This window comes from Macrobrachium rosenbergii, chromosome 6 (assembly GCF_040412425.1).
Source record: "Macrobrachium rosenbergii isolate ZJJX-2024 chromosome 6, ASM4041242v1, whole genome shotgun sequence".
In the NCBI taxonomy this organism is placed as follows: domain Eukaryota; kingdom Metazoa; phylum Arthropoda; class Malacostraca; order Decapoda; family Palaemonidae; genus Macrobrachium; species Macrobrachium rosenbergii.
Genome location: NC_089746.1, coordinates 14,874,620 through 14,901,189, shown reverse-complemented (window position 1 = coordinate 14,901,189; position 26,570 = coordinate 14,874,620). Strand labels below are relative to the sequence as shown.

Genomic DNA, 26,570 nt, shown 5'->3' with positions numbered 1-26,570 from the left:
ATATATATATATATATATATATGTGTGTGTGTGTGTGTGTGTGTATGAAATTAAACTACAGATTTGCTGTAAATCTCTTATTGGCTTAACAATCGTACAAACACAAAAAGACAAACTTCTTTTAGGAATGTAATCAAGACACTCAAAACGGTTGGCCTAGCAAAAAAAGTCCTACTCAATTCCTGTAAGGAGTTATTCAGATAAGTCCTATAAATAAGTCCTATAAATCTTATATAACTATTACGTAACTATTTAGTTCTCTGATATAAACTACGCTCGTCATATTAGTCGAGACCGAAGTTTTAACAAAGCCGTTATCTTGAATCTCTTGTTTTTGTTCACTTTTGTGATAAACAAAAAGGGTGACAGCATCGCTTCCTGTGGGAATATTTCTTAACTAGACCCATATCTGACGGAGAAAAAATTTATATTTTTTTCTTTCTGTGTTTATATACAGTATATATACATATATATGTATGTATACACTGAATTTATAAACATATGTATATATATATATATACATATATATGTGTATGTATATATGTATATGTATTTATATAGTATGTATATATATAGTATATATATGCTGGATATATATTGATATAAATATTTATATATATAAATTTTCATTAGTTTTGGCTAATTATATGAAAAGCGTTATGTGTTTACATTTATATATTTTAAACTTACTTTTACTATATTTAACTCGAAATAACAGAGAAGACATTAATTTTCAATTTTCAATAGTCTCGGCTAAGTATATGAAAAGCGTTATGTAATTACAATTAAATTAATTTTTAGTTTTACTAAATGTAACTCGAAATAATGGAGAAAACATCAATTTTCAATAGACTCAGCTAACTACATGAAGAGGTATATATGAAAATGCATTCTCAAAGGTCAGTTTAACGCCCTGTCTTTTGTCATTTTTTGTTTTCTGTAAAAGAAAACTATTGAGATGTCTATTTGTCTGTCCGTCCGCACTTTTTCTGTCCGCCCTCAGATCTTAGAAACTACTGAGGCTACAGGGCTGCAAATTGGTATGTTGATCATCCACCCTCCACTCATCAAACATAACAAATTGCAGCCTTCTAGCCTCAGTAATTTTTATTTTATTTGAGGTTAAAGTTAGCTATGATCGTGCTTCTGGCAACGCTATAGAACAGGCCACCACCGGCTGTGGCTGAAAGTTTCATGGGCCGCGGCTCATACAGCATTATACGATATACAGAAAACTTGATCGCTCCAAAGAAACTTTGATGCATTTTTTACTTGTTTTATTTTGATTTCCGTTAGCGGCGATGAATCACAAACAAAAAAAAACACCGAAGCAGACCGTTTTGACGACCAGCGCAAGGTCCAGAGATTGTAGGAGGTCTTGTCAGCGCTGACCCAAAATAAGCCCTCTTCTGCGCAGGTCGAGAGCGTGACGTCAAAACAACCTCGCCTAAGGCTTCCACGAGGAAGGTCCTTTATTAATCCAATGGACAACAGCAAAGAAACGCGTGTTTGCAGATGCTCCACACCTAGTAAATCTTATTAGAAATACTGTAGCTTTCTTGACCACTATTTCATATTGCTTAATGGTACATACGCTCACAATGGTCCAGTTAGAGAACTAATTAAGAGGAGTAAAAGTGATCTTCGGACAGCATATACACTTTCCGAAAAACATATCAATGTTGGCCTATAGGTATGCAACGCATGAGAGTTAACCTTGCCGTGCAACTGCTCTCCGAAACTACTTATAAATCTATTGATCACTTAGGCAACCAAGGTAAATTTGAAGGTAAGGACTGGAAAAGTACAAGCCAGTTCATTCGGCTTTCGAAAGATGGTTTGATTTGTTTAATTCGCGAGTGCCAATAGATAGAAAATCATCAAGAAACGCTTACTGACTAAACCTGGAAACGCAAGACAAAATCTTGAAAGTCATAAGGAAAACCGCTAGAGAAATGAAATTGATGAAAAGTAAAGTGCTCTATCCTCTTCAGAAAGGTCTGGCTATATCCTGCTCGTCTTTGTCTTAACTTCCTGAAAAGGGTAAAAGAAAAATTTGGCATGACGTATGTTCTAACTTACAGACTAAATCAGGATGGGTTGGAGCACTTTTTTGGTTGCATAAGGCAAATGGGAGCGTGCTATCAGCACCCACCACCAGTTGCATTGAAACAGTCTCAGAACCCACTTTTTAGGAAAAGACAGCACACTTGTAAGCTCAAAGAGCAATGTTGAAAACTGCAACAGTGAAAATGTAACATGGAGCTTGTTTTCCCACATCCCTGACAAATAGGAGGCATCGTTCGAAGACGAAGTAAATTCTCTTCAGAAAGAGCTCAGTTTATCCAGCAATTTTGTTGTGCTTACCAGAATTTGGTATGGATGATCAAAGTGATCATTTCAAAGACCAGGAAGTCGAAGAACGAACATTGACAGATGCCACAGAAGGTGAAGGTTTGAGATATGTTGGCGGTTTCATTGCTCTCAAGTTTCCACAATCTGAACATTTAGGAACAAAAGTAACAAAGGGTGATGACACGTGGATTGGTGCCATAAGCTTTAAAGAGGGTGAATTAATGAAACCAAGTGAAGAGTTTCTTGAACATTTGAAGTGTATGGATAAGATGTTTGATTCTCACCATGGGGGCGGGGGAATGTTTAACAGCAGCAGGAGGAGCTATCATTAAATTAACTGATATAATTAGCAGTCACATCCTTCAGAAGCCATAAAATATTTTGTTCGTTGCTGTGCATTTTGAAATTCGAAATTTGAACAGAGACATCTGTAACATGCCGTTAAAATATGTGCGAAATGTGATTTTATGGATAGATGTCAAGAAGGTATGATTCTAGAAACTTTATATTTATATTATTGTTTAGAATGTTCTTTAGAGTTTCCTTATGATTATTCGCTTTAGCATAATAAAATATAGTTTTTTATATATTTTCCTTACCAAACGGATTTTAAAAACGGAAAAAAAGAAGAAAGCAAAGGATATGTTTTCTGTAGTTTTAATGTTATTTGGCGAAAATGTTCTAATGATCTTTCTTATGAATATTTCTTTTAACATAGTATAATGAAGAATCTTTATCTGACTATTAATTTAATTATTGAATAGTTTAGAGTATTTGAAAAAAAGGAAAAAAAAAAAGAAAAGGCAGGATTTGTATAGGTGTAAGGAGCCTGACTGAGGGCATTGTGACGTCACGCACCTCGCCGTTTAATCCTCTACCACGGATAAAGCTGGGCGTGACAAGGCCTCCTTTACTCTCTAGACTTCGGACCAGCGGATGTTTTGTTACTCACCATCCTGTATTGTCCACTTCAAGGATGACTTTTGAGGGCGAGCTATAAAAGTTGAGGGTTCAGTTAGGCAAATGGGTCTGTGGGCGTTCCACCTCAGGTTTTCCAAGGTGTTACTGGGTTACTGAATTTCTATAAAGAAAAAAAAAAAACAAGCACAGTTAATGAACCTCACTTCCTAGTTTTTTTTTTTTTTTTTTTTAATCTTATGACGACATTTCATTTCGTCCAACTCTCAGCCTACTTTTTCCGTGCATAGTGAAAGGGAAGATGATGCTTCCTAACGTCAGAGAAAGTCTGTTTTCAACTTTCTTTTTTTCGTGGCTCCTTTGGGGGAAAGTAGATGCTCGTACTCCAAAAAGGTATGTAAAAAAAATTACAATAATTCATTGTTCGTGAAGTATACCCTTGATTTGTAACGCAAACATTATATATATATATATATATATATATATATATATATATATATATATTTATATATGTATATATATATTTATATATACAGTATAATATATATATATATATATATATATATATATATATATATATATATATATATATATATACATACATATATGTATATATATACATATATATATGATTTTTTAATCACATCACCGTTATTTATATACAATCATTAAGCTAAGTGGTTTGACCATCGACTGGAGACGTTGAGGGTACTGTGTCGAGTGTCCGAGACACTTTGGTGCCAATCCATTTATCTCACTTATAATAATCCTCCGGTGATATTCCCGAAGTAGCGTGAATTGGATATTGAACGACATTTGCAGCTTAATGATTATAATATATATATATATATATATATATATATATATATATATATATATATATATATATATATATATATATATATATATATATATATATATATATATATATATATATACTGTATATATTTATATGTATATCACTAAATTTCTACCAGTTCAGTTATTACGTGTACGAAGACAGAAACACTTATGACCCATAAAATTAGCTACTTCCATTTTGTCACATATGTTCCGTAATTTGCCAACAAGCTTTGCCGGAAAATTTTTCAAAGATGCCATAAAATTATTTTTCGTGTGAAAACACTCCAAGAAACTGGAATAGGCTGAACTGTAAACGGGGAGTGGGTCTAGCTAGGCTTCAAGAGCATCAGTTGATTTTTGCATTAACTGAGATTTTTGTGGTTACTGGAAAGATGCATTTTTAGCAGTTTCTACATGTTTTTCTTATCTGTATTTCTTAAGTATCAACGTTTTTGGTATATGTTACTTTACATTTTTTATATTAATTTTTAACCAAACCAATTACCTCGGAGTAATCATGGGAACGGTCGAATAAAAAAATTTAGAATGAGGTAAAAAAAAAAATAGCAAAAAAAAGATAGAAAAAATTATTTTCACTTTCGTGAGTTAAGCTTTTTCATTTTCACCCCTTTCGAAAGGCCTGCGTGTTATTTATTAGTTTCGTAACGATAGAAAATGAAACTATAATGATTCTATGACGTTATTTTCATTGTATCATTGGGTGATTTCATGAGAACTTGAGTTTCAGTTCCCAGTCTCATATCGGTAGAAAAAATAACTATAATGATTCTATGACGTTATTTTCATTGTATCATTGTCTGATTTAATCAGAAGTTGAATTTCAATTCCCATTTAGGCATATTGATAATCCGTTCTTCATCTGTCACACACAGATTGCGAAATAAAAACTCTATTGATTATATAACTTTATTTTAATTGTATAATGATTGTCTGATTTAATCAGCAGTCGAGTTTCAAATCCATTCACCGATTTTGATGAATTGTCCTTCATTTGTCACCCGCACAGATTGCGAAATGGTGAATCTCAGGTCACTGGACGACCCCTTATCATTGACCTTGGAAGACACTTTGCTCGTGAGCATTTTCCCCAGCGAGGTCAAATGGGATGCCACCGCCCAGGTCACGGATTCGAGTGGCACTCAGTGCCAGCTCGTCCTGCGACGGGACGTGAGCGACAGGTACGAGGGCATTCAGTGCCCAGGTGCCAACGGCGTCACCACCCGGAAGAACATGCAGGTCAGTGGCGTTTGGATGGACTTCCATATAGACGTGGAAAAATGCTTCAGCAAGGAGAACTTGTGCGCTTCCCAGATGAGGGTTACTTTAGGGCAACAGTTACCCATTGATTTTTATAATCCCACGTGGAAGAAGGCGCCTTTGCAACCCCCACTGACCCTGACCTGGAATCACAGAACTCAGGCTGATCTGGTTTTCGGCTGTGAACGCGCAGGTAAGTCGGTTCAAGTTTTTTTTTTTTTTTTTTTTTTTTTTTTTTTGTCTACTGAATCTCTGGGTGGAATTTGCACTTCGGTTTTGATCATTGTATTTTTTTTTTTTTTTTTGTAAATGTGTTTCTTTAGTAATGAATTCAAATTGTAGCCCCTTGGCACCACCACTATTTTGCAAAATACTGCATATGAATTGATGGTCGAAATAAAGTATTATTATTATTATTATTATTATTATTATTATTTATTATTATTATTATTATGTCTATTCTAAACGCTGAGCTGATGTAATAGAAACGATTAAATGCCAGTTAAAAATCTAGTAAACATATAAACACCAATAAAAAATTGCCTCACATTGCCAGAATTAGTAAGATACAAATTTTTATTAACTTCAAAATATTATACATCAAATCTTTTCAAATATTCTAGAACTTGCTGTTTAAGAGCAAGCACACTCAGATATAAAATGTTGCTCATTTTTGCTCACATTTGTCTTTTACTTCAGGGAAAATGTTACACTTGTTATTTGATAGCGAGCAAACTCAAAGATAAAATGTTACTCATCTTTTTCATACATTTCATTCTCTTTTCAGATGTAAAATGTTGCTCCTTTTTTCCTCACATTTCATTCTTTTACTTCAGGCAAAATATTACACATCAAGTCTATTCAAATGTTCAAGAAATTGCTCTTTGATAGCGAGCAAACTTAAAGATAAAATGTTGCTCCTTTTTTCCTTAAATTTCATTCTCTTTTCACAGATCAAATGCTGCTGATTTTTCCTCGCATTTCATTCTCCTTTCGCAGTTTGCGTGCAGAATTCGACAACTCTCGTTGCTCCCATCACCTTCCGAAGGAGGTCCTTCTTTCTCAAGCCTGGCGACTCCCTTCAAGGATTTTCATTGCTGCTGAAGCCTCTGGTGGTTGAATCCTACGACGTAGTTTATGTTGATATGACGGGCGTGGCCCTCCCCGAAGGGAATTGGGTCGAAGTCCAGCTTGAGAATGACACACCTTTCAAAAAGGTACTTTTAGAAAAATATCTTACCTAATTTCTTGCGTGTTTGTAGATGTGAGAATGGATAGGTAATTCAGAAACGTACTTTTTAAAAAAAATTTCTTAATTCCTTGCGTGTTTATAGATGAGAGAATGAATAGATAATTCAGAAACGCACCTTTTAGAACAGTGTCTTAATTTCTTGCGTGTTTGTAGATGAATGAACGAATATGTAATTCAGACACGCACTTTTTAGAAAAATGTTACTTTTGGCAGATATATCAAGGAAAAGGAAAACAAAAGTATTAAGCTTTAATCCGAATTATTATTATTATTATTTTTATTATTATTATTCATATGATGAACCCCATTCATGTGGAACAAGCCCATCACAGGAGCCATTGATTTGAAATTCAAGCTTCCAAAGAATATTGTGGAGTTCGTTAGAAAGGAGTAACAGAAGGTTATGGGAAATATAGAAATAAGAGCTCACTTATTAAAAAGAAAAAAAAATGACAAGTAATAAATAAATATCTCATATTAGCGGTTTTCAATCAGTGATTTCAGTTCAACATCTGGTAAAATTGATCAGACTGATCTTCAGGTCAACAACTAGTAAAATATTTTCAGACTGTACTCGATATCTACTTTCAGAACTCAAGATCTAAAAATCTTCAGTTGTTTCATCAACATCAAAACCAGAAACCACAATCAGTTGTCAAAGATTTCACCAACATCAAAAGCTAAAAACCACGATCAGTTGTCAATGATTTCATCAATACCAAAAGCTAAAAACCACGATCAGTTGTCAAAGATTTCACCAACATCAAAAGCTAAAAACCACGATCAGTTGTCAATGATTTCATCAGTACCAAAAGCTAGAAACCACGATCAGTTGCCAATGATTTCATTAATACCAAAAGCTAAAAACCACGATCAGTTGTCAATGATTTCATTAATACCAAAAGCTAAAAACCACGATCAGTTGTCAATTATTTCATTAATACCAGAAGCTAAAAACCACGATCAGTTGTCAATGATTTCATCAACATCAAAAGCTAAAAACTCACGATCAGTTGTCAATGATTTCATCAACATCAGAAGCTAAAAACCACGATCAGTTGTCAATGATTTCATCAACATCAGAAGCTAAAATCACGATCAGTTGTCAATGATTTCATCAACATCAGAAGCTAAAAACCACGATCAGTTGTTAATGATTTCATCATCAGAAGCTAAAAACCACGATCAGTTGTCAAAGATTTCACCAACATCAAAAGCTAAAAACCACGATCAGTTGTCAATGATTTCATCAATACCAAAAGCTAGAAACCACGATCAGTTGTCAATGATTTCATTAATACCAAAAGCTAAAAACCACGATCAGTTGTCAATGATTTCATTAATACCAAAAGCTAAAAACCACGATCAGTTGTCAATTATTTCATTAATACCAGAAGCTAAAAACCACGATCAGTTGTCAATGATTTCATCAACATCAAAAGCTAAAAACCACGATCAGTTGTCAATGATTTCATCAACATCAGAAGCTAAAAACCACGATCAGTTGTCAATGATTTCATCAACATCAGAAGCTAAAGACCACGATCAGTTGTCAATGATTTCATCATCAGAAGCTAAAAACCACGATCAGTTGTCAATGATTTCATCAAAATCAAAAGCTAAAAACCACGATCAGTTGTCAATGATTTCATTAACATCAGAAGCTAAAAACTCACGATCAGTTGTCAATGATTTCATCAACATCAGAAGCTAAAAACCACGATCAGTTGTCAATGATTTCAGCTAAAAAACATCAGTTGTCAAGATTTCATCAAAAAATCACGATCAGTTGTCAATGATTTCATCATCAGAAGCTAAAAACCACGATCAGTTGTCAATGATTTCATCAACATCAGAAGCTAAAAACTCACGATCAGTTGTCAATGATTTCATCAACATCAAGCTAAAAACTCACGATCAGTTGTCAGTGATTTCATCAATACCATAAGCTAAAAACCACGATCAGTTGTCGTTGATTTCATAAAAAAAAAAAAACGAAACTCACTATCATTTTAGATCTATCAACCCGCTCTCATGATAGATAACTACGACGAGACACAAGTCCAAAAAAAAAGATGTGATTCATATTGTCACTGGCATAACAGGAAATGCTTGTTTACAAAATGACCCCTTCCTGTGGCTACAGTTATCCTATAATTAAATGCTTCGTATAACAACGAGAAAATTTACGATGTGAAATGTGAAAATATTCGCTGTTTAGGATCATCTTTGGTAAGCTATAAGACCGAAACCTTTTCAGTGGAAAAATTGTATTAAAGTTTGTCTATGCCATTTTGGTTAAGGGTCAACCATATTTAGAAGGGGCAACCGTAGTTACCCAGGTTGGTATTTTCGGCAACCTGAGAAGCATGTGGAAATGCATTCTCCTCTTTATATAATAAAACGCAAAAGGCATTCTTTTAAACAAACATTTTTCATAGATATATGTCAGAATATTGATATTCTCCAGGCACTTATTTCTTACATCAAAATTTTGTCTCAAAATAATATGTGTATACAGCAAATACAAAAGCATTACATAAACTGTAATGTTACATATATTTTTGCTGACGTATATAGATGGCATAAAACAACTGTATGAGAGATATATGAGATATATGGCATGAAACAACTGTACGAGAGATGTATGAGAGATATTGCATAAAACAACTGTACGAGAGATGTATGAAAGATATGGCACAAAACAACTGTATGCGAGATGTATGAGAGATGTGGCATAAAACAACTGTATGAGAGATATGGCATAAAACAACTGTATGAGAGATATGGCATGAAACAACTGTACGAGAGATGTATGAGAGATATGTCATAAAAAAATTGTATGAGAGATGTATGATAGATATGGCATAAAACAACTGCATGAGAGACGTATGAGAGATATGGCATAAAACAACTGTATGAGAGATATGGCATGAAACAACTGTACGAGAGATGTATGAGAGATATGGCATAAAACAACTGTATGAGAGATATGGCATAAAACAACTGTACGAGAGATGTATGAGAGATATGGCATAAAACAACTGTACGAGAGATGTATGAGAGATATGGCATAAAACAACTGTATACGAGATGTATGAGAGATGTGGCATAAAACAACTGCATGAGAGATGTATGAGAGATATGGCATAAAAAATTGTATGTGAGATGTATGAGAGATATGGCATAAAACAACTGTACGACAGATGTATGAGAGATATGGCATAAAACAACTGTACGAGAGATGTATGAGAGATATGGCATAAAACAACAGTATGAGAGATGTGGCATAAAACAACTGTATGAGAGATGTATGAGAGATATGGCATAAAACAACTGCATGAGAGATGCGGCATAAAACAACTGTGTGAGAGATGTATGAGAGATATAATATCTAGGGCAACGTACAGCAGACCAAACTTGCTGATGAGATTTCATACGACTTCACATATACAAATATTATGTGACTTTTATATTTGTTACTTTTAAACTAATTTTCATGAATTCTCAAATAATAGTAATCAAATGCTAAGATAACATGAATTGACAGATATCGCATTAATAATAATAATAATAATAATAATAATAATAATAATAATAATAATAATTTTATAATGTCTTTTCAGTTCTTCGAATAATTTTTTTTTCTTCGGTACTATTGCTTAATGAAATTTGGCCAATGTTCATATTTAGGCTAAAAAGAAATAATTTAGAAAAAAGACGCCATAACAATAATAATAATAATAACGCTTTTCAGATTACGGTTGATGGCCGATTAGTCCTCATCCTGACGAAATACAAGGATGAATTTCAAATACGAATTCAGTCTGTTCAGCTGCAAGGAACTGGAATGCTGACCTGGTGTGACCCGAGGTCTTCAGGAGGTCAGTCAGTCATGTCTGCTTATTCTCGTAAATGACCTCAGTTTTCTTGACCTCGTTCGTGTATATATATATATATATATATATATATATATATATATATATATATATATATATATATATATATATATATATATATATATATATACATATATACTATATATATATATATATATATATATATATATATATATATATATATATATATATATATATATATATATATATATATATATATATATATATATATATATATATATATATATATATATATATATATATATATATATATATATATATACACACACAAACATTAAGCTACAAATGTCGTTTAATATCTAATGCTCTCTATCTAGGAAATATTATCGAAGGGGATTATTTCCGAGGTAGATCGAACTGGATATTAAACATTTGTAGCTCTACGTTTGTGTATACGAAATGTCAGGGTAATGCAACAGAAATTCATTTTTATATATATATATATATATATATATATATATATATATATATATTATATATATATATATTATATATATATATATGTATATATATATATATACATATGAATATGTTTATATTCTATATATATATATACATATATATATATATAAAAATATACATACATTAAATTTCTAAGTCTCATATTGCTTACATGTCGAACTCCGCACCCAAAACCATCAACATTCATCCAGTTCCAGACTTAAGCTCGTCCCAACACCACATCAAATCCGTCGTGATCGGGCTGCTAGTCCTCATCATCATCCTACTCACGGGAGTCTTCATCTACTTCTGGAACAAGTCCCTGAGAGTCCCTCAAACTTCGAAGGATCCAGATCTAGCGAAGCAGCCAAACTCAGGAGGTTCCACGAGTCGACCCAGAGGTACTCCGCCCATGTCACCAGTGGACGAGGAATTCATTTATGAGTCGGAACCTGGTCGACAAGTGTACGAATCGATACGCGATCACAGTTACTTGTCGATGCATGGAGGGCAGTCCTACGTGTCGATGCACCCGCCTTCTCTTTACGATGACGTCGACGGCGGGAATGGGAATGGGAGTGGAAGCAAAGGAACGAAGGAGGACTTGTATATTAATGTGTATTAAACCAGGTAAGGTTTGTGATGGGGTGCCTTACCTGGATAAAGAAATCACAGTAATTGTTTCAGTGTTTTGTGCTGTTCGGTGGATAATTTTAGCCATATAACCCCTGAAAGGTTATGAATCATAATTAATATACTTTGCAAAATGATTAGTGGTAATTAATAAGTATAATTAACTCTGAGGTTATTATTATTATTATTATTATTATTATTATTATTATTATTATTATTATTATTCAGATGAACCCTATTCATGCCCACCACTGGGGCCATTGTCTTGAAATTCAAACTTCCAAAGAATACTATGGTGTTCATTAGGAAGAATTAAGAGGAGGTAAAGGGAAATACAATAAGAAAGAAAATTAATTAACAAATTAATAAATAGATAAAAATGTAAGTACAACTGGAGATTTAAATCCATATTTTCACCTACTTTAGATATTACTTTTTAAGTTTTAATTCATTTAATTTTGTCTTCCTTTTTTATGTTGTACATTGAATCAGTAGAGACAATCAAAGAAGACATTGTAGGTATTATTTGACAATAACAACACCTATATTTACTTAAACATAATCATGGAAAGGTAGTCTTTCCATCCCAAGAGCGATTGGTTGTTTGTTAAAGTTGAAACTTCAGTAACTATATTCTCTAAAATTGAATTAAAAGGAAAGGAAATGGAATAAGCAGTACAGCTCTTCATAACAATAAGTAATGAGTCTTTGTTGCATTTGTTTATTGTAACACTAAAGAATACAAGTGTGTATGCGCGTGTGTTTGTACATACAGAATATGATTAATGTTTAAGCGTATTTTGATATGTAGTTTCTCAATCAAAGTACAATGTAACAGTTTTCAGAAATTCAAAAGCATGCATGTTTGAAATGGAAGGCTGTCAAAATGTTTTAATAATCTCTTAAATAAAATTATCATAAAGTACTTCTTAATCAGATTTCTATGAATATATATATATACATATAATAAGTACAGTAAATATAATATATAAGTATGTATATAAATATATTTAAATATATATGTTTGCGTAATTATATATATATATATATATATATATATATATATATATATATATATATATATATATATATATATATATATATATATAATATATATATAAATATATATATATATATATATATATATATAAATATATATATATATATATATATATATATATATATACACATATATATATATATATATAAATATATATATATATATATATATATATATATATATATATATACATAATAAGTAAATATAAAATATATAAATATGTATATAAATGTATTTAGATATATATGTTTTGAAATATATATATATATATATATATATATATATATATATATATATATATATATATATATATATATATATATATATATATATATATATATATATATATATATATATATATATATATATATATATATATATATATATATATATATACATATACATACATGTACATATACGTGTTTATATATATATATATATATATATATATATATATATATATATATATATATATATATATATATATATATATATATATATATATATAGTTATAAACCTTAACCTTCTATGTATACTATATTTTTGGTAGGTAACAGAATTAGGACTGGTAAGGGTAAAAGTGTAGGTGCATGAATGACAGTATCAAAGGCAACACCTAACTTCAGTGTAGAAGGTTGACAAAAAATGCTTGGAAACCCTTATTTACTGTGAAAGCCTGCCGAGATGAAGTTCATTATAATGTTTTATCAATTCATAAACATGATAAAATTATATCAAATAATGAAAATCCGATGATTTTATCATGTTTAATAAAACACTCCAGTACTCTTTAATTTATAAACGATGTCTCTTAAGTAAAAATACACGGGAGAAAGTAAGAAAAATTCATCCTTTCTTCAAACCGAAGGGAAAATGATAGGCTTGACAAGATTAGTTTCAATTAAAACTTTCTAATACTTTCCCCCTAATTAAGTATTAATTGGGAGCTTTCCAAACTTTCCTTCCGAGAAAGTACAGTCTGTTTACAGTTCTGTAATTCTGATCCTACGCAGTGTGCCTCATTTACTTTGAAGATCCTTTGAACTTTTACTCATCTTGCTTCTGAGAGAGAGAGAGAGAGAGAGAGAGAGAGAGAGAGAGAGAGAGAGAGACCTTAACTGTATCACTAGGGGAGCATGGATGTTGAGAAAGAAAGAGAAAGTGAGCATAACAGCGTCAAAAGGGGAGCATGCATAGAATAATGGTATATTCACAATTGAGAGAAAGAGAGAGAGAGCATGAGAGTATCAGAGCATGAATGGATTCATGGTATTTTTACAATTGTGTGTGTGTGAGAGAGAGAGAGAGCGTGATAGTATCACAAAGAGAGCATGGATGAATTCATAGTATTTTCACAATTGTGAGAGAGAGAGAGAGGGGGGAGGTTGTCGGGGGAGGGGAAGAACCTCAAAACGACAATAGTTTCAAAGGAATTTTTATTAACTTCAACAAGACAGTTGCCGCTGTTGTCTTAGAGAAACATACAGATATGCAGACGAATATAGTTTGTAGGTTTGAGTTATTTTTGGTAAAATAGTTAAAAAATCTTGTTAATTGTATGAAAGAACTCATATGCATCCCTTGAAAAATTAAAATACTAAGAAAGAGGGAGGAATAAAAATGTGTTATGATATGGAAGGAATGATGAATAATTGTTTCAAGAATTACATGTTTGTATGTTTGTTAGTAATCTTCCTGATATTGATACTTGTCTTTCAGGGGAGTCATTTCAGATTTTTGTTGAGGGGGCGGCAAAGACGGTTTGGCCAGCGAAGCGAGCCTAATCAGCTGAGTTTTTTTTTTTTTTTGCGCTATTTTGTGTGTTTTTGAAGCCACATGAGCAAGGTATTTCAGCAAAAATTATATACTCCCACTACTATGTGTTTTGTCATCATCGCTGGTAGCTAGTAGACAGACAAAGGTCAAGAAACATAATATTTCTGAGAAATTTTATAGATTTATGATTGCACATTTAAAAAGAAAACATGTTGTTACTTCTTGGGGCTTGGGGGTGAGGGGGCCAAGTTGAGGCTTTTGGGGGGCAGTTGACCCCCCCAGCCCCCCAAATGACGCCCCTGTTTGTTTATGTATATATATATGTGTGTGTGTGTGTATGTATTGTGTATGTTTGTATATTATTATAGTTATCGAGAAGTCTTAGCATGGCGGCCATTCAGCTTTCCTTAGTTTACCCTTGAAGGTATCGAAAGTAAAGTAATCGCTGAAAGCCGGCCCGTAGTTGCCTTAAGCTATTGAGAGTAAATTCGTCGCTGCACATGCGACCCAATTGACCTAGTCACCAACACATTAACATTATCGACATCCCGATCTATCCCCCTTTTTACCTGGGACGATCATTCAGAAGGCACGGTAAATAAAGTCGAGGATGAGAGGCTGATTGTCACTCCCTTAAGCAGCTTAGTTCAACTAAGCTACTTAAGAAAACCTTTCCGAAGGCAGATTGGGTTGGCTGGATTGTCTTTCCGCGGGAATACCCTGGGGAATACAAGCAGTTGGCCGGAACACCTGGACCAGTGACACATCCTTAGCCCGCTTCCACGTAGGCCCATTACTGTGGCCCCTACTCTGGACAGCGGCCTTGAAAGGGCCTTGGACAGAGACATCTTTAACCCCCACTAAAATCACTTTCATGCATCATAATAAAGTTTTCATCTAACCTACCCATCTCACAGACTCATCAACATAGAGTTACGGGCTGCTCTAGGAGCAAGAGCCCGTGCTGGCACAAGGCCAGCTAAATCTGAAACGACAACAACAACAACGACATCTTTGCAGTTAGCCATACACGCGGGCGAGCGATACAAGATGCTGAGAGGTCACCCTCCACCCTTCCACCCAGATGTCCACACCAGACTCCTGACGTGAACCCAGTACTACAGTTCCTCCTCGAACTCAGGCTCCGATCTACAGTCCACCTCCAACCACGGACCCAATACTGCAGTCATCCTCGAAAGGACCTACCCAGGAACCTGAATACGATGTCACGTGTGTGAACTCCCGCCGTCATTCTACGCCAGAGTCCCGATAACCGCCCCACCCTTAAGGTAAAGTACGAGTGGAGGCCTTTTCAGTCACGATAGTTTGCCCTTTCGAAGTGTTACCGAGTGCCAGTATTGTTTTCTCATCCCTGTGTCATTTGTTCAGTGCCTTTTGCAGTGTTTCTTGTTCCAGTGTAAAGTGTTCAGTTATTCCTTGAGCCCTTGGCACCCTCAGTGCAGACTCAAGTCATATTCTGTGTTATATTTTCCTTTACTCTCGTGTAATGTGTAAATCTCTCTTGCAGAGGGACCTATTCGCAGTGGACTCATCTTGGGCTGTGCCTTGCCCTTATTCAAGACTCCAGTAGGAGGATCTTCAGGTGTTGCAAGCCCTTTAACAATTCAATTACACATTTTCCCTTCTAATGCTTTTCTTTTGTAAATATAATTCCTTAATATATCCTAAGTGTTTACGTAACACTTCCTTATGAATTAGAGCAGTCAGCTCCTAAAATCATCCGTTGTTCTCTGTTTTTTACGATTTCCCTTTACGTAAGTCAGAACTCCAAGGCCAAATAAATAAAGTTTCCGTTGCCGGCCTGTAAAAATCTCTAGAAATCATATAACCTCAGGAAATTGTAAAAATAATATAGGGAAATATATATAAAATATATATATATATATATATATATATATATATATATATATATATATATATATATATATATATATATATATATATATATATATATATATATATATATATATATATATATATATATATATATATATATATATATATATATACAATTTAGGGTCCTGCATTTACCATAAACATTTCATTCGCTTATATTTAAGAGTACTCCATTATTCATACATTTTTGTAAATTGTAAATTACAGTTTGTACATTTTGTAAATTTGACTTAACGTAATTATTTATTTTCCCAGGTTAGAATCTTGTAATGCTTAACACTATAAAGTCTAGTCTGGTATTGTAATCATCTCTCTCTCTCTCTCTCTCTCTCTCTCTCTCTCTCTCTCTCTCTCTCTCTCTCTCTCTCCTCCTCCTCCTCCTCCTCCTCCTCCTCCTCCTCCTCCTCCTCCTCCTCCTCCTCCTCCTCCTCCTCCTATTTTGTAAACGCCTTGGGCACCATACCCTCTCTTAAATGGCCCAAACACTCATTATACCCAAGTTGGAATACCTAATTACCACCTGGGCAGGAAACAGGTGGGCTGAATTAATTGCAGGTAATGTATTTTATGAGGAAGGCGTCATCCGTTGCCATGGTAACCCTTGAAGATGTTCTTGTTTGTGCTGTACAGGAGCCCATACGTACATAAACAAACAAGTGAATACACTTGTATATTGACTAAAGAAGTTTTTTTTTATATAGATACTGGCAAAAGGCTAGTGGTTTAACCAGTTAAGTGCTTGCCACTAAGAACATGATATATACATATATACATATATATATTATATATATATATATATATATATATATATATATATATATATATATATATATATATATATATATATATATATATATACTGGGTGTTTATATATATATATACTGGGTGTTTCTGAAATTAGCCCCCCTCCACAGAACAAATGGAAAGTTATGAAGTTTTCTGCTATAGCTTATCTCCAAGTACATTATTTTAAGTTTCTATTAAGCTATTTTTCATTTTACATTTCTTGTATTTTCAAACTGAGTGACGGAGTTAGATACATGGCTAACAACTCGGAGGAAATCAGATGGATTGACTGAATCTGGGCTATAACCTTCAGAGAGGCCAGAGATGCTGGTGCATCCTTCATTTCACGTTCCTGGATAGCTAAGTACATTAAAAGTGATGAATCCTTTGTTAAAAGAAACTGGAACAAAAATCTGTATGATTGTCATCGCGAAAAGAGTGAGAATCTTGGAAGGCCTGAAGTCCTTTCTGAGTAGTCAAAAGACATCATAGCTGAGGCAGTGGGTAGACCAAGAAAGTCTTTATGTAAATTAGCGCTTGAACTGGAAACAAAAACCCTTTCTCAGGAGTCAAAAGACATCATAGCTGAGGCAGTGGGTAGACCAAGAAAGCCTTTATGTAAATTGGCGCCTGAACTAAAAACAGAAAGGGGAAAGAAAAGAAGTTATAGTGCTGTATATCGTGAGCTGAAAAAATCTGGTATCAAGCCATTTCATGTTATCAGCAAGCCCAACATCACTCAGCAACAGAGAGAAGACCGTGCATGGTTTTGTGGTTCATTTCTTAAAGATTGGGATGAAGCTGACTTTCTCCATGTTGCTGCATCAGAAGAATTCTTCATTTACACAGTCAGGAGCCAAGTCATAAAAATGACATCATTTGGGCTGCAAAGTTTGATGGTATTGATGACGGTGCTATTGCCAAGTTGCTGAAATTTCCTGAATGTTTGGGAATTTTTCTCTGTTTCACAGCCAAACAGTTAATGGATCATCAAAGAAAAAGGACAGTCATGGAATGGCGAATACTCCAGAGAAACTGTGCTTACTGGTGGAGTATTTCCTTTCCTCAGAGATCCTGAAAATGTGTTATCTGTTGAAGAAGTCACATTTTTGCATGATAAGGCACCATGTTTCAAGGCTTTCAGACACAGGAGCTGCTTCTGAAACAGTGGATTTCAGGTAGCTCCCATGACCTTAGTGTGTGTGAAAACATTGGGTATCTTAAAGGATCGTGTTGAAGCATCAGTGAACTATGATTATACCAAGCCTCGACGTTCGAAGAGAGGTGACCAAAGTGCTCAGGAAATGGAGTTTGAGTCTCAGCTTTTTGTGATATGCTGAAATCATACCCCTCAAGAATGCAGGCTGTAGTACAGGCAGATGGAGGCCACACAAAATATTAAATACGGTACTCAGAGATAAACTTAAATAAATACCTGTTCTGAATTACTTTTGTTTTTGTCCATATTAATTTTAGTTTATGCTAGAGGGGAGAGGGAGCTCTCGGGAAACAGTTGTATATATATATATATATATATATATATATATAACTATATACAGCTGGTATCAGAAGTATATGTATATATATATATATATATATATATATATATATATATATAATATATATATATATATATATATATATATATATATATTGCCCAGTGTTTACATAATAGGAGGAGGAGGAGAGAGAGAAAAAGAGAGAGATGATTACAATAACAGACTAGTTGTTCATTACAAGATTCTAACTTGGGAAAATAAGTAATTACGTTAAGTCAAATTTACAAAATGTACAAACTGTAATTTACAATTTACAGAAATGTATGAATAAGGGAGTACTCTTAAATATATGTGTGTGTGCATGTGTACACACACATTTATATAAGATATATATATATATATATATATATATATATATATATATATATATATATATATACATATACAGTATGTATGTATATATATATATATATATATATATATATATATATATGTTATATATATATATATATATATATATATATATTATATATACATACATACTGTATGTCTACATATATTAACTAGAATCTGATACTTATAAAATTAATATTAATGAAGGGAAGTGACGGACAAACGTACGGGGTAAAATGTTGATTATCGTATGTTGGGAAAATTATTATCATTGTGTTCTATCTCATATTCTTTTCTTGGTTCGTTTTGATACAAATCACCTCCTTCTAGTCTAGTGTTTATTCTTGGCTTACTTTACCATAACATCTTTATCACTGTCTTCTTCTTCTTCTTCTTCCTCTTCTTCTTCTTCTTCTTCTTCTTCTTCTTCTTCTTCTTCTTCACATTATCATCAGTGTTTTCTTAGTATTTTCATTTATTCTCCCTTCAACTGGCCATTTACCTATCGCCACCGTTTTCTAATTCTGGGTCTAATTCACTCATTATTGTCACTAACTCCGTAGGATATCTGTGCCGTCAGTGCACCTCACGTGGCGTACTGTATGCATTACTAACGGGTGCTTGCTAGCTACACCCACTTCATTGTACCTCCATTCCTGCTTAATCTCTTCGACCTTGCTTTCCAACCTCTCTAACCCTTACTTCTTAGTGCAACTGTGGGGTTTTCTCCCAGTTCCACTTTTAGATTCTTATACTTTTTCCTTTATTTTTTGGATCTCTGTCTTGCTGTCCAACCGCTCCACTTGCTCTTTTCGCTGCCTTTATCTTAATCTTCTTGTCATCCATTTTCAAAATCTTCATCGTCTTTTCTTTCCGACACCAACTTGTCAGGTAATTTTACCGAAGATCACAGCGAACCAGTTAACCTGGCAAGTCGGTGCGAGCAATCACTGGCGATTAGCGTAATTCCCGAACGGTACAGATCAGCTCCGATAATGGTAATTATCTCCAGAATCAGAATTGATGTCTGATGAAATGATTACCTGTGCAATCAAGGGTGCGTTAATGCAGGTGATGAGGTCATTTGCGCTCTTGTGATCCTTTCCTCCCTCCTCCCTATGTACATACATATAAAATTTGTCTGTGGTTGTGTTGCCTGATATATATATATATATATATATATATATATATATATATATATATGCATATTGCTATCAGGTAATAGCCACAATGCCCTCTTAACTTCTTAGATTCTTGTATTTTTGGATATGCTTGTAACTGGCCGAAAATATCCAGACGGAAGAAATTGAAGAGCCTGTGAATGTCGGTCGGGAATCGAACCCGTATTACCATATCCACAAGGAGGTCACGTTGCCGACCTGTCTTCCGTCTGGATATTTTCGGCTTCGTAGTTACAAGCATATCCAAAAAAGCGCGAAGAATTCGAGAAGTTAATAGGGCATTGTGGCTATTAGAATTTGTCTATAAAAGTGATAGTAGATATATATATATATATATATATATATATATATATATATATACATACATATTTCTGTATAATATACACAAAATGTATGCACAGGTCTGTGTGTCTGCTAATATATTAGCATGAACTGTTTAACCTCCTATTCCCCAGACACATTTAAACTGCATTAACAGGTTAAATGGGAAAAAGCGTTCATATTTCCCGGTTAGAAGGCGTTCTGTCACCTTAGACCTGTCCTGGGAAACTGCCTTCCATACTCATGAAGGACATTCCGGCGAATTCATTACTCCCGTTAGGCCTAAGAGTCCGAACACAGGTGGCAGTATAACCTGTAGGCCTCGAAATTGGCAGTAAAATGAAAATACGACTGGGCTGAGGCCTAACCCACGGAGCAGTTTTATGATCCAGTTGAAGGGGAGGGGGCCTTGGGTCGGCGGGGCGGGAGTGGGGTGAGCGGGGAATGAGAAGGGGAAGACTCTCAGGTACGACAAAACAGGTAAGGAAGAAGGCCGATAAATGGTGGCACGGGTTTGGTAAAATGTTACGAAAATGAGAGCTGTAAAAGGGGAGCTTTGAGTAGGGTTTTTTTATTAGGTTTACCAGTTTCTTTCTCTCTCTCTCTCTCTCTCTCTCTCTCTCTCTCTCTCTCTATATATATATATATATATATATATATATATATATATATATATATATATATATATATATATATATTTATATAAATATATATACTTACATGTATGTAGTGTGTATATATATACATATATATATATATATATATATATATATATATACTATATATATATATATATATATATATATATATATATATATATATATATATATATATTTTTTTTTAGAGAGAGAGAATTTGTGTATTATCCCTTAATTGCTGTGCAGAAAATATATCGGCCTCTGTCCAGTCTTTACATTGAAAGAAACTTATGTAGATTCAGCAGCTTAAACTCACATTAGCAAACGTCAACAGACAAAAACATAAACGTGAGTAACAGAAGCCAAAGTCACGATATATATTCAAAAGAGTTATGGATTTATTTTATGTTTAATAAATTGTTTTATGCTGGAGAAGATATGTCACTTCTGTAATTGCTACAGGACAATGTAATATAGTGAGGTGGGAATACACAACACTCCCTAACTGTATTGGTATCCCATGCCACATTCAGCAACGTCCGCTCAAACCCGATTTCCAAAGCTTGTTGCAAGTTTGAGCATTGATTTTTTATATGAAGCTGTTCTCCTTATGCATGAGTCAGAGAAAGTCTGCGTTGGGAAGAGAGAGAGAGAGAGAGCAGTGAGCTGGAATGTAATGCTTTATCATGCACGGGCGCTTTAAGTAATTATTAAGGAGTGTAATGTGATGTCTCACTGCGACATGTAATGTCTTCATACTGAAAGGTGACGAATGAAAAAGTAGATTCTTTCCACTCCCATTTAATGAAGAGACGTAAACAAACGCATTTGGCAGGAAAGACAAAAGTATTGTCTGCTAAAATACAATGTTGCCACGTTGCATAATTCAGCTAGTGATCTTACAGTATTTATAAGAATGTATAAATGGTTAAGCATGAATGGAATCTTAAAGGTAACATAAACATACTTCTTCTGTAAAATAATAGTGAAAGTGTACATGAATACATATATTTGATATCTATACACCTCCTCCCCCCTTTACGCTCGTAGCACCGTCTCGAGCGGAACATGGACTTCTTTCAGCGAGTCGGGGTAAACAACGAGGGGCACGGGGGGTGCTGAGTGATGGCCCGTTTTCCTGGCCGAAGCAAGGGGCTGCAGGGACTTGGGGGAAAGGGTCATCATTCATGTTAGGCACTGGGCGTAGATGCCTTCTGTTTTGGAACCAAACGCAGCCACTAGGAAGGTGCACCGCTTACTGTCTTGACCTGCCATGACCCATCACGATGCCAACCTTGTCCCATCGTAGCGTCTTGGCGTCCTGTATCCTGACTTGCTGGCCAATGGTGAGCCTGGTTAGAGGGTGGGCATGAGAATTGTAGCAGCTTGCAGCTTGGTCGACGCGGGCAGCAGTACGACAGTCGTAATCCTCAGTCTTAGTTTGCCACTCTTCCGTGAATGATAACGGGTGGGCCGGAACACAGGTGCGGAGAGGGTGGCCATAGAGAATCTGCGCAGGGGAGCATCCAGCAGGGGTTGGAGTGTTCCGAAGCTCCAGCAGTCCTCTATCGAAATCTTCGCAATCTATATTTCCAGATGGGTCTGTAGTCATAATTAGATGTTTGGCTGCTTTTACTGCTGCTTCCGCATGTCCATTGGACTGAGGGTAATGCGGGGAAGTGATGGTATGGCTGACTCCCCAGCATTCGGTGAATCTCTTGAAGTCTTGGCTGGAGAATGGGGGTCCTCCGTCCGTCCGTAAGCGGAGTGGGACACCAACTTCACGGAAGTAGACACAAAACATTCTTGTGACTCTAGCTGCAGTTGTGTCGCTTCCACAGGGGACAATCACAGGCCAGCCTGAAAGTCTATCAGCTATAACAAGGAATGCCTTCCCTGCAACCTGAAAGAAGTCGGCGGACACACTTTCGAAGGGCCGGGTCGGGTGGTCGGCGCACATGTAGGGTTCCTGTTGCTGACTAGGGAGAAGTTGTTGGCCAGCATTGCAAGCTTCTACTGTATCCTTTATGTCAGCATCGATGCCTGGCCAAAATACTGTCTTTCTTGCACGACGTTGAGTAGCTTCGATTGCTCGGTGGCTGTCGTGAAGGCGAGCCAAGATGCGTCTACGGAGAGCTGCAGGTATGATGATCCTGGGTCCATATAGCACTAACTCTCCATCTGCATAAAGGCTATCCTGCAGCTTCCAATACGGGAGGGCAGAGACGTGGAGGTCGTAGCGGTTGGTGGGGAAGCCATTGGAGACATATTGGATGAGGCGACTGTAATCCTGATCCTGAGATGCAGCAGTGTGGAGTTCCTGTAGGGTCCTGTCTTCTTTGATGATGGGTCCTGTTGCCTGATCGTCAGTGGAAATGGCAGTGCTGGTGATGATGCGCCTGACATGGGCAGTTGAGGTGGTGCAGTCTTCCTCATCTTCAGGTGTGGGGTGACTGCTTGGGGAGTAAGACAGGGCGTCTGGTATGCAGAGCTGTTTCCCCGCGCGCCATACTGCGGTGAAGATGTAGGGGGCCACTTTCATCTTGAGGCATTGCAGGCGTGGATTCTCAATGGCATCCAGGGTGTAGTGGTTGAGGATAGGAATCAGGGGCGATGGTCAGTCATCACAGTGAAATGCTGAAGTCCAGACAGGTATAGGCGGCACTTAGCCATGGCCCAAGTGACTGCAAGTAGCTCCAGCTCTATAGTGGCATATCGGGTTTCCGTGTCCGTAAGGAAACGGGAGCCACACTGGACGAGACGCATCCGACCGTGGCCGTTGTCCTGAAGTAGGGCATAGCCAAGGCCGTACAAGCGTGAGACGTCTGTCTGCAGGATCACAGGCGAGCCTGGGTTGAAAGGTGCCAGGACGGGTGGTGAAGTTAGAGCTTTCTTGACATTTTTAAATGCTTGCTCATGGTCAGGCGTCCAGATAAATGAGCGTTTCGGGCTCATGAGCAGGCGTTGAGGCTGTGCTGCTGATGAGATATCTGGGGTGAAGTCAGCAAATTGGTTTACGAGACCTATAAACGACCTGATATCTGTGACATTGGAAGGTGTGGGGAAGTCACGTATGGCAGATACCTTGTCAGGGTCTGCTGCGATGCCGTCAGGTGTTAAGACATACCCACAGAATTTAACTTGAAGGGCGGCTAAAGTGAACTTTTCCTTATTGAGGGTAATGCCGTATTTACGGCACCTGGTCAGCATTTGGTTTATATGTTGCAGGGGGGAAGGGAGATCCTCGTCTGATATAAGGATGTCATCTATAGCCTTCACAGAGTTGGGAATACCTTGTAGAGCCATATCTCCACGGAGGCAGTAGGCATCACCCGTCGCTGCGAATCCCATCGGGCCACGGCAGTGCTGAAACCCTTCCATACGGGGTTATGAATGTGGTTAGATGGCGATCTTCCTCTGCCAACTCCATCTGCCAATAGCCATGGGGGCATCCGCTGTTGTGAAATACTTCACAGTAGGACAGATGTTGCGGATGGTGTCATGGGGCGTAGGCGATGGATGTGTTGGGCGGGCAACCTGAGAATTTAAGTGGGTATAATCCACAGTGATGCGGACACCTTTGTCCTTGGGTACCAGGACCATGGGGTGGCACCATTCGGAGGGTTCGTCGCCTACGGGCGTGATGATTCCTTGTTGCACTAAGGAGTCCAGTTCTTCTTTTACTTGATCCCTGAGGGCGAATGGAATGGGCCTGGGTGTATGTACAGCGAAAGGTGTAGCACCAGGTTTCAGGTGGATCCGCATTGGATGACCTGTCATCTTCTTTAGTGACTGAATCTGCAGATCTGCCTTGGATATGAGTACATCGTTGAAATGGCGGAAAAAATAATCCTTAGCAGCTGCAGGTGATGTCATGGCAGAGTCAGGAATCTGGGCACACCTGTTGACATGTGTAACCTTCAGAATGGGCTTTGGGAATTCTGGTGACACTATAGCAAGGGCTCGGCAATGTCCACGGGAGGGGAGGGCAGTCTGGATATCCTCATGAACATGTATAGTCGCTACACATGACTTGTTGCCAAGGCAAAGTGTCGCTTGTAAACATCCCACGGCTGGTGACATGGGGGATCCATCTGCAGTCACGACATCCGTCAAGGGTGGAGGTGAAAGTTTTGACCTGGGTATGTGGAGTGCATCCAGGTGCATGGTGCCAATCACTAATGTCTGCTCCTGTGTCGGGGATTAGCTGGAGAAGTGATGAGATGTCACCGAATGACAGGGAGACAGTGACTTGTGTGGGGGACTCATTATCTGAATTGGCACCCACGAGACGGCAGTTGGAGTTTGACTTGGTAGGTGATGAGGGCCGATGTCCACTTGGTGTTGGAGATGAAGCTGTAGATCCAGTCCGATTTGTCTTGGTAGACTGGCACATCTTCACGAAGTGTCCCCATTTCTGGCAGGCACTGCACAGGGTATCCTTAGCAGGGCATTTCTGAGATCGGGGCCAATGACCTGTGCATCCACAGTTATTGCAGGTGGCACCCGAGGCTGGGCACTGTCCTGAGTTTTGCTTGCGAGAGCAGTTTTGACAGGGGTTGCCGTTAGTAGAATGTTGTGAACGCAGGTCAGGAAATCGATGAGAATTCCTCTTCTGCAGTCGTTGATTCTTCTTGTATGAAGATACAGCGCTGATCTGGCTAGGGACGGATGCAATGGCTGATGCAGTCGCACATGTAGACTCGAAGAAGCAGCAGCAAGTCACAAAATGTGCGAGGGTGGATGAGGGTTGGAGGGCTATAAGGCGTTGTATTAACTCTTCGTCACTCACTCCCATCAATATTACCATTTTCAACTGCTTTTCAGCGCAGGAAGCGGGGTTGCCAGTGCATAAACCCACTTCATCGGCGAGATCCTTGAGGCGTGCATAGTAATCTACAAATGATTCTCCCACAGTCTGTTTGCAGGACAATAATTCTCTGCGTCATAAGGCCTCATTTCTGAGACTGTGAAAATGCTTTTGCAGTGCATTCAACACCTCTGTATGGGAAAGTGATGTGTCATGAGGGATGCCTAGTGTATGCATAAGCAGACGTTGAACTTCCAGGGAGATGCAGGTCCTCAGGTGAATCAGCTGGGCTGCTTGATGCAAGCTGTCAAGTCCAACTAGTGCTGCATAATCCTCAAAACGAAGTCTCCATTGACGAAAAGCTTGATATGTTGCATCTTGTTGCAGAATTGGAGGGGGATGGACCTTAGGCTGGCTAGAAATCATGGGTGTATTTAACTGTTGGGCTCCTAATGGCGTGGCAGGGGGTGCCAGTGTGGTGTCAGGTTGCTGGGGTTGCTGAGACTGTTGCGATGATGCCAGCTGTTCTGACAGCAGTGTAAACAGAGC

The 26,570-nt window shown here is 36.7% G+C and overlaps 1 protein-coding gene across 2 annotated transcripts; it reads left to right on the top strand.

Moving 5' to 3' along the window:
* The first annotated feature begins 2,907 nt into the window (after window positions 1-2,907).
* LOC136839222 (uncharacterized) lies at window positions 2,908-15,765 on the top strand. Of its 2 annotated transcripts, XM_067104962.1 has the most exons (6): window positions 2,908-3,666; window positions 5,144-5,587; window positions 6,394-6,611; window positions 10,404-10,530; window positions 11,220-11,637; window positions 15,394-15,765. In XM_067104962.1, the coding sequence occupies exons 1-5, from the start codon at window positions 3,648-3,650 to the stop codon at window positions 11,630-11,632; spliced, it is 1,221 nt and encodes a 406-aa protein (XP_066961063.1). In that variant the 5' UTR covers window positions 2,908-3,647; the 3' UTR covers window positions 11,633-11,637; window positions 15,394-15,765. The 2 variants fall into 2 exon arrangements, with proteins under 2 accessions (XP_066961063.1, XP_066961062.1); XM_067104961.1 differs by lacking the exon at window positions 15,394-15,765 and having other exon boundaries at window positions 2,910-3,666; window positions 11,220-12,565.
* The last annotated feature ends 10,805 nt before the right edge of the window (window positions 15,766-26,570 follow it).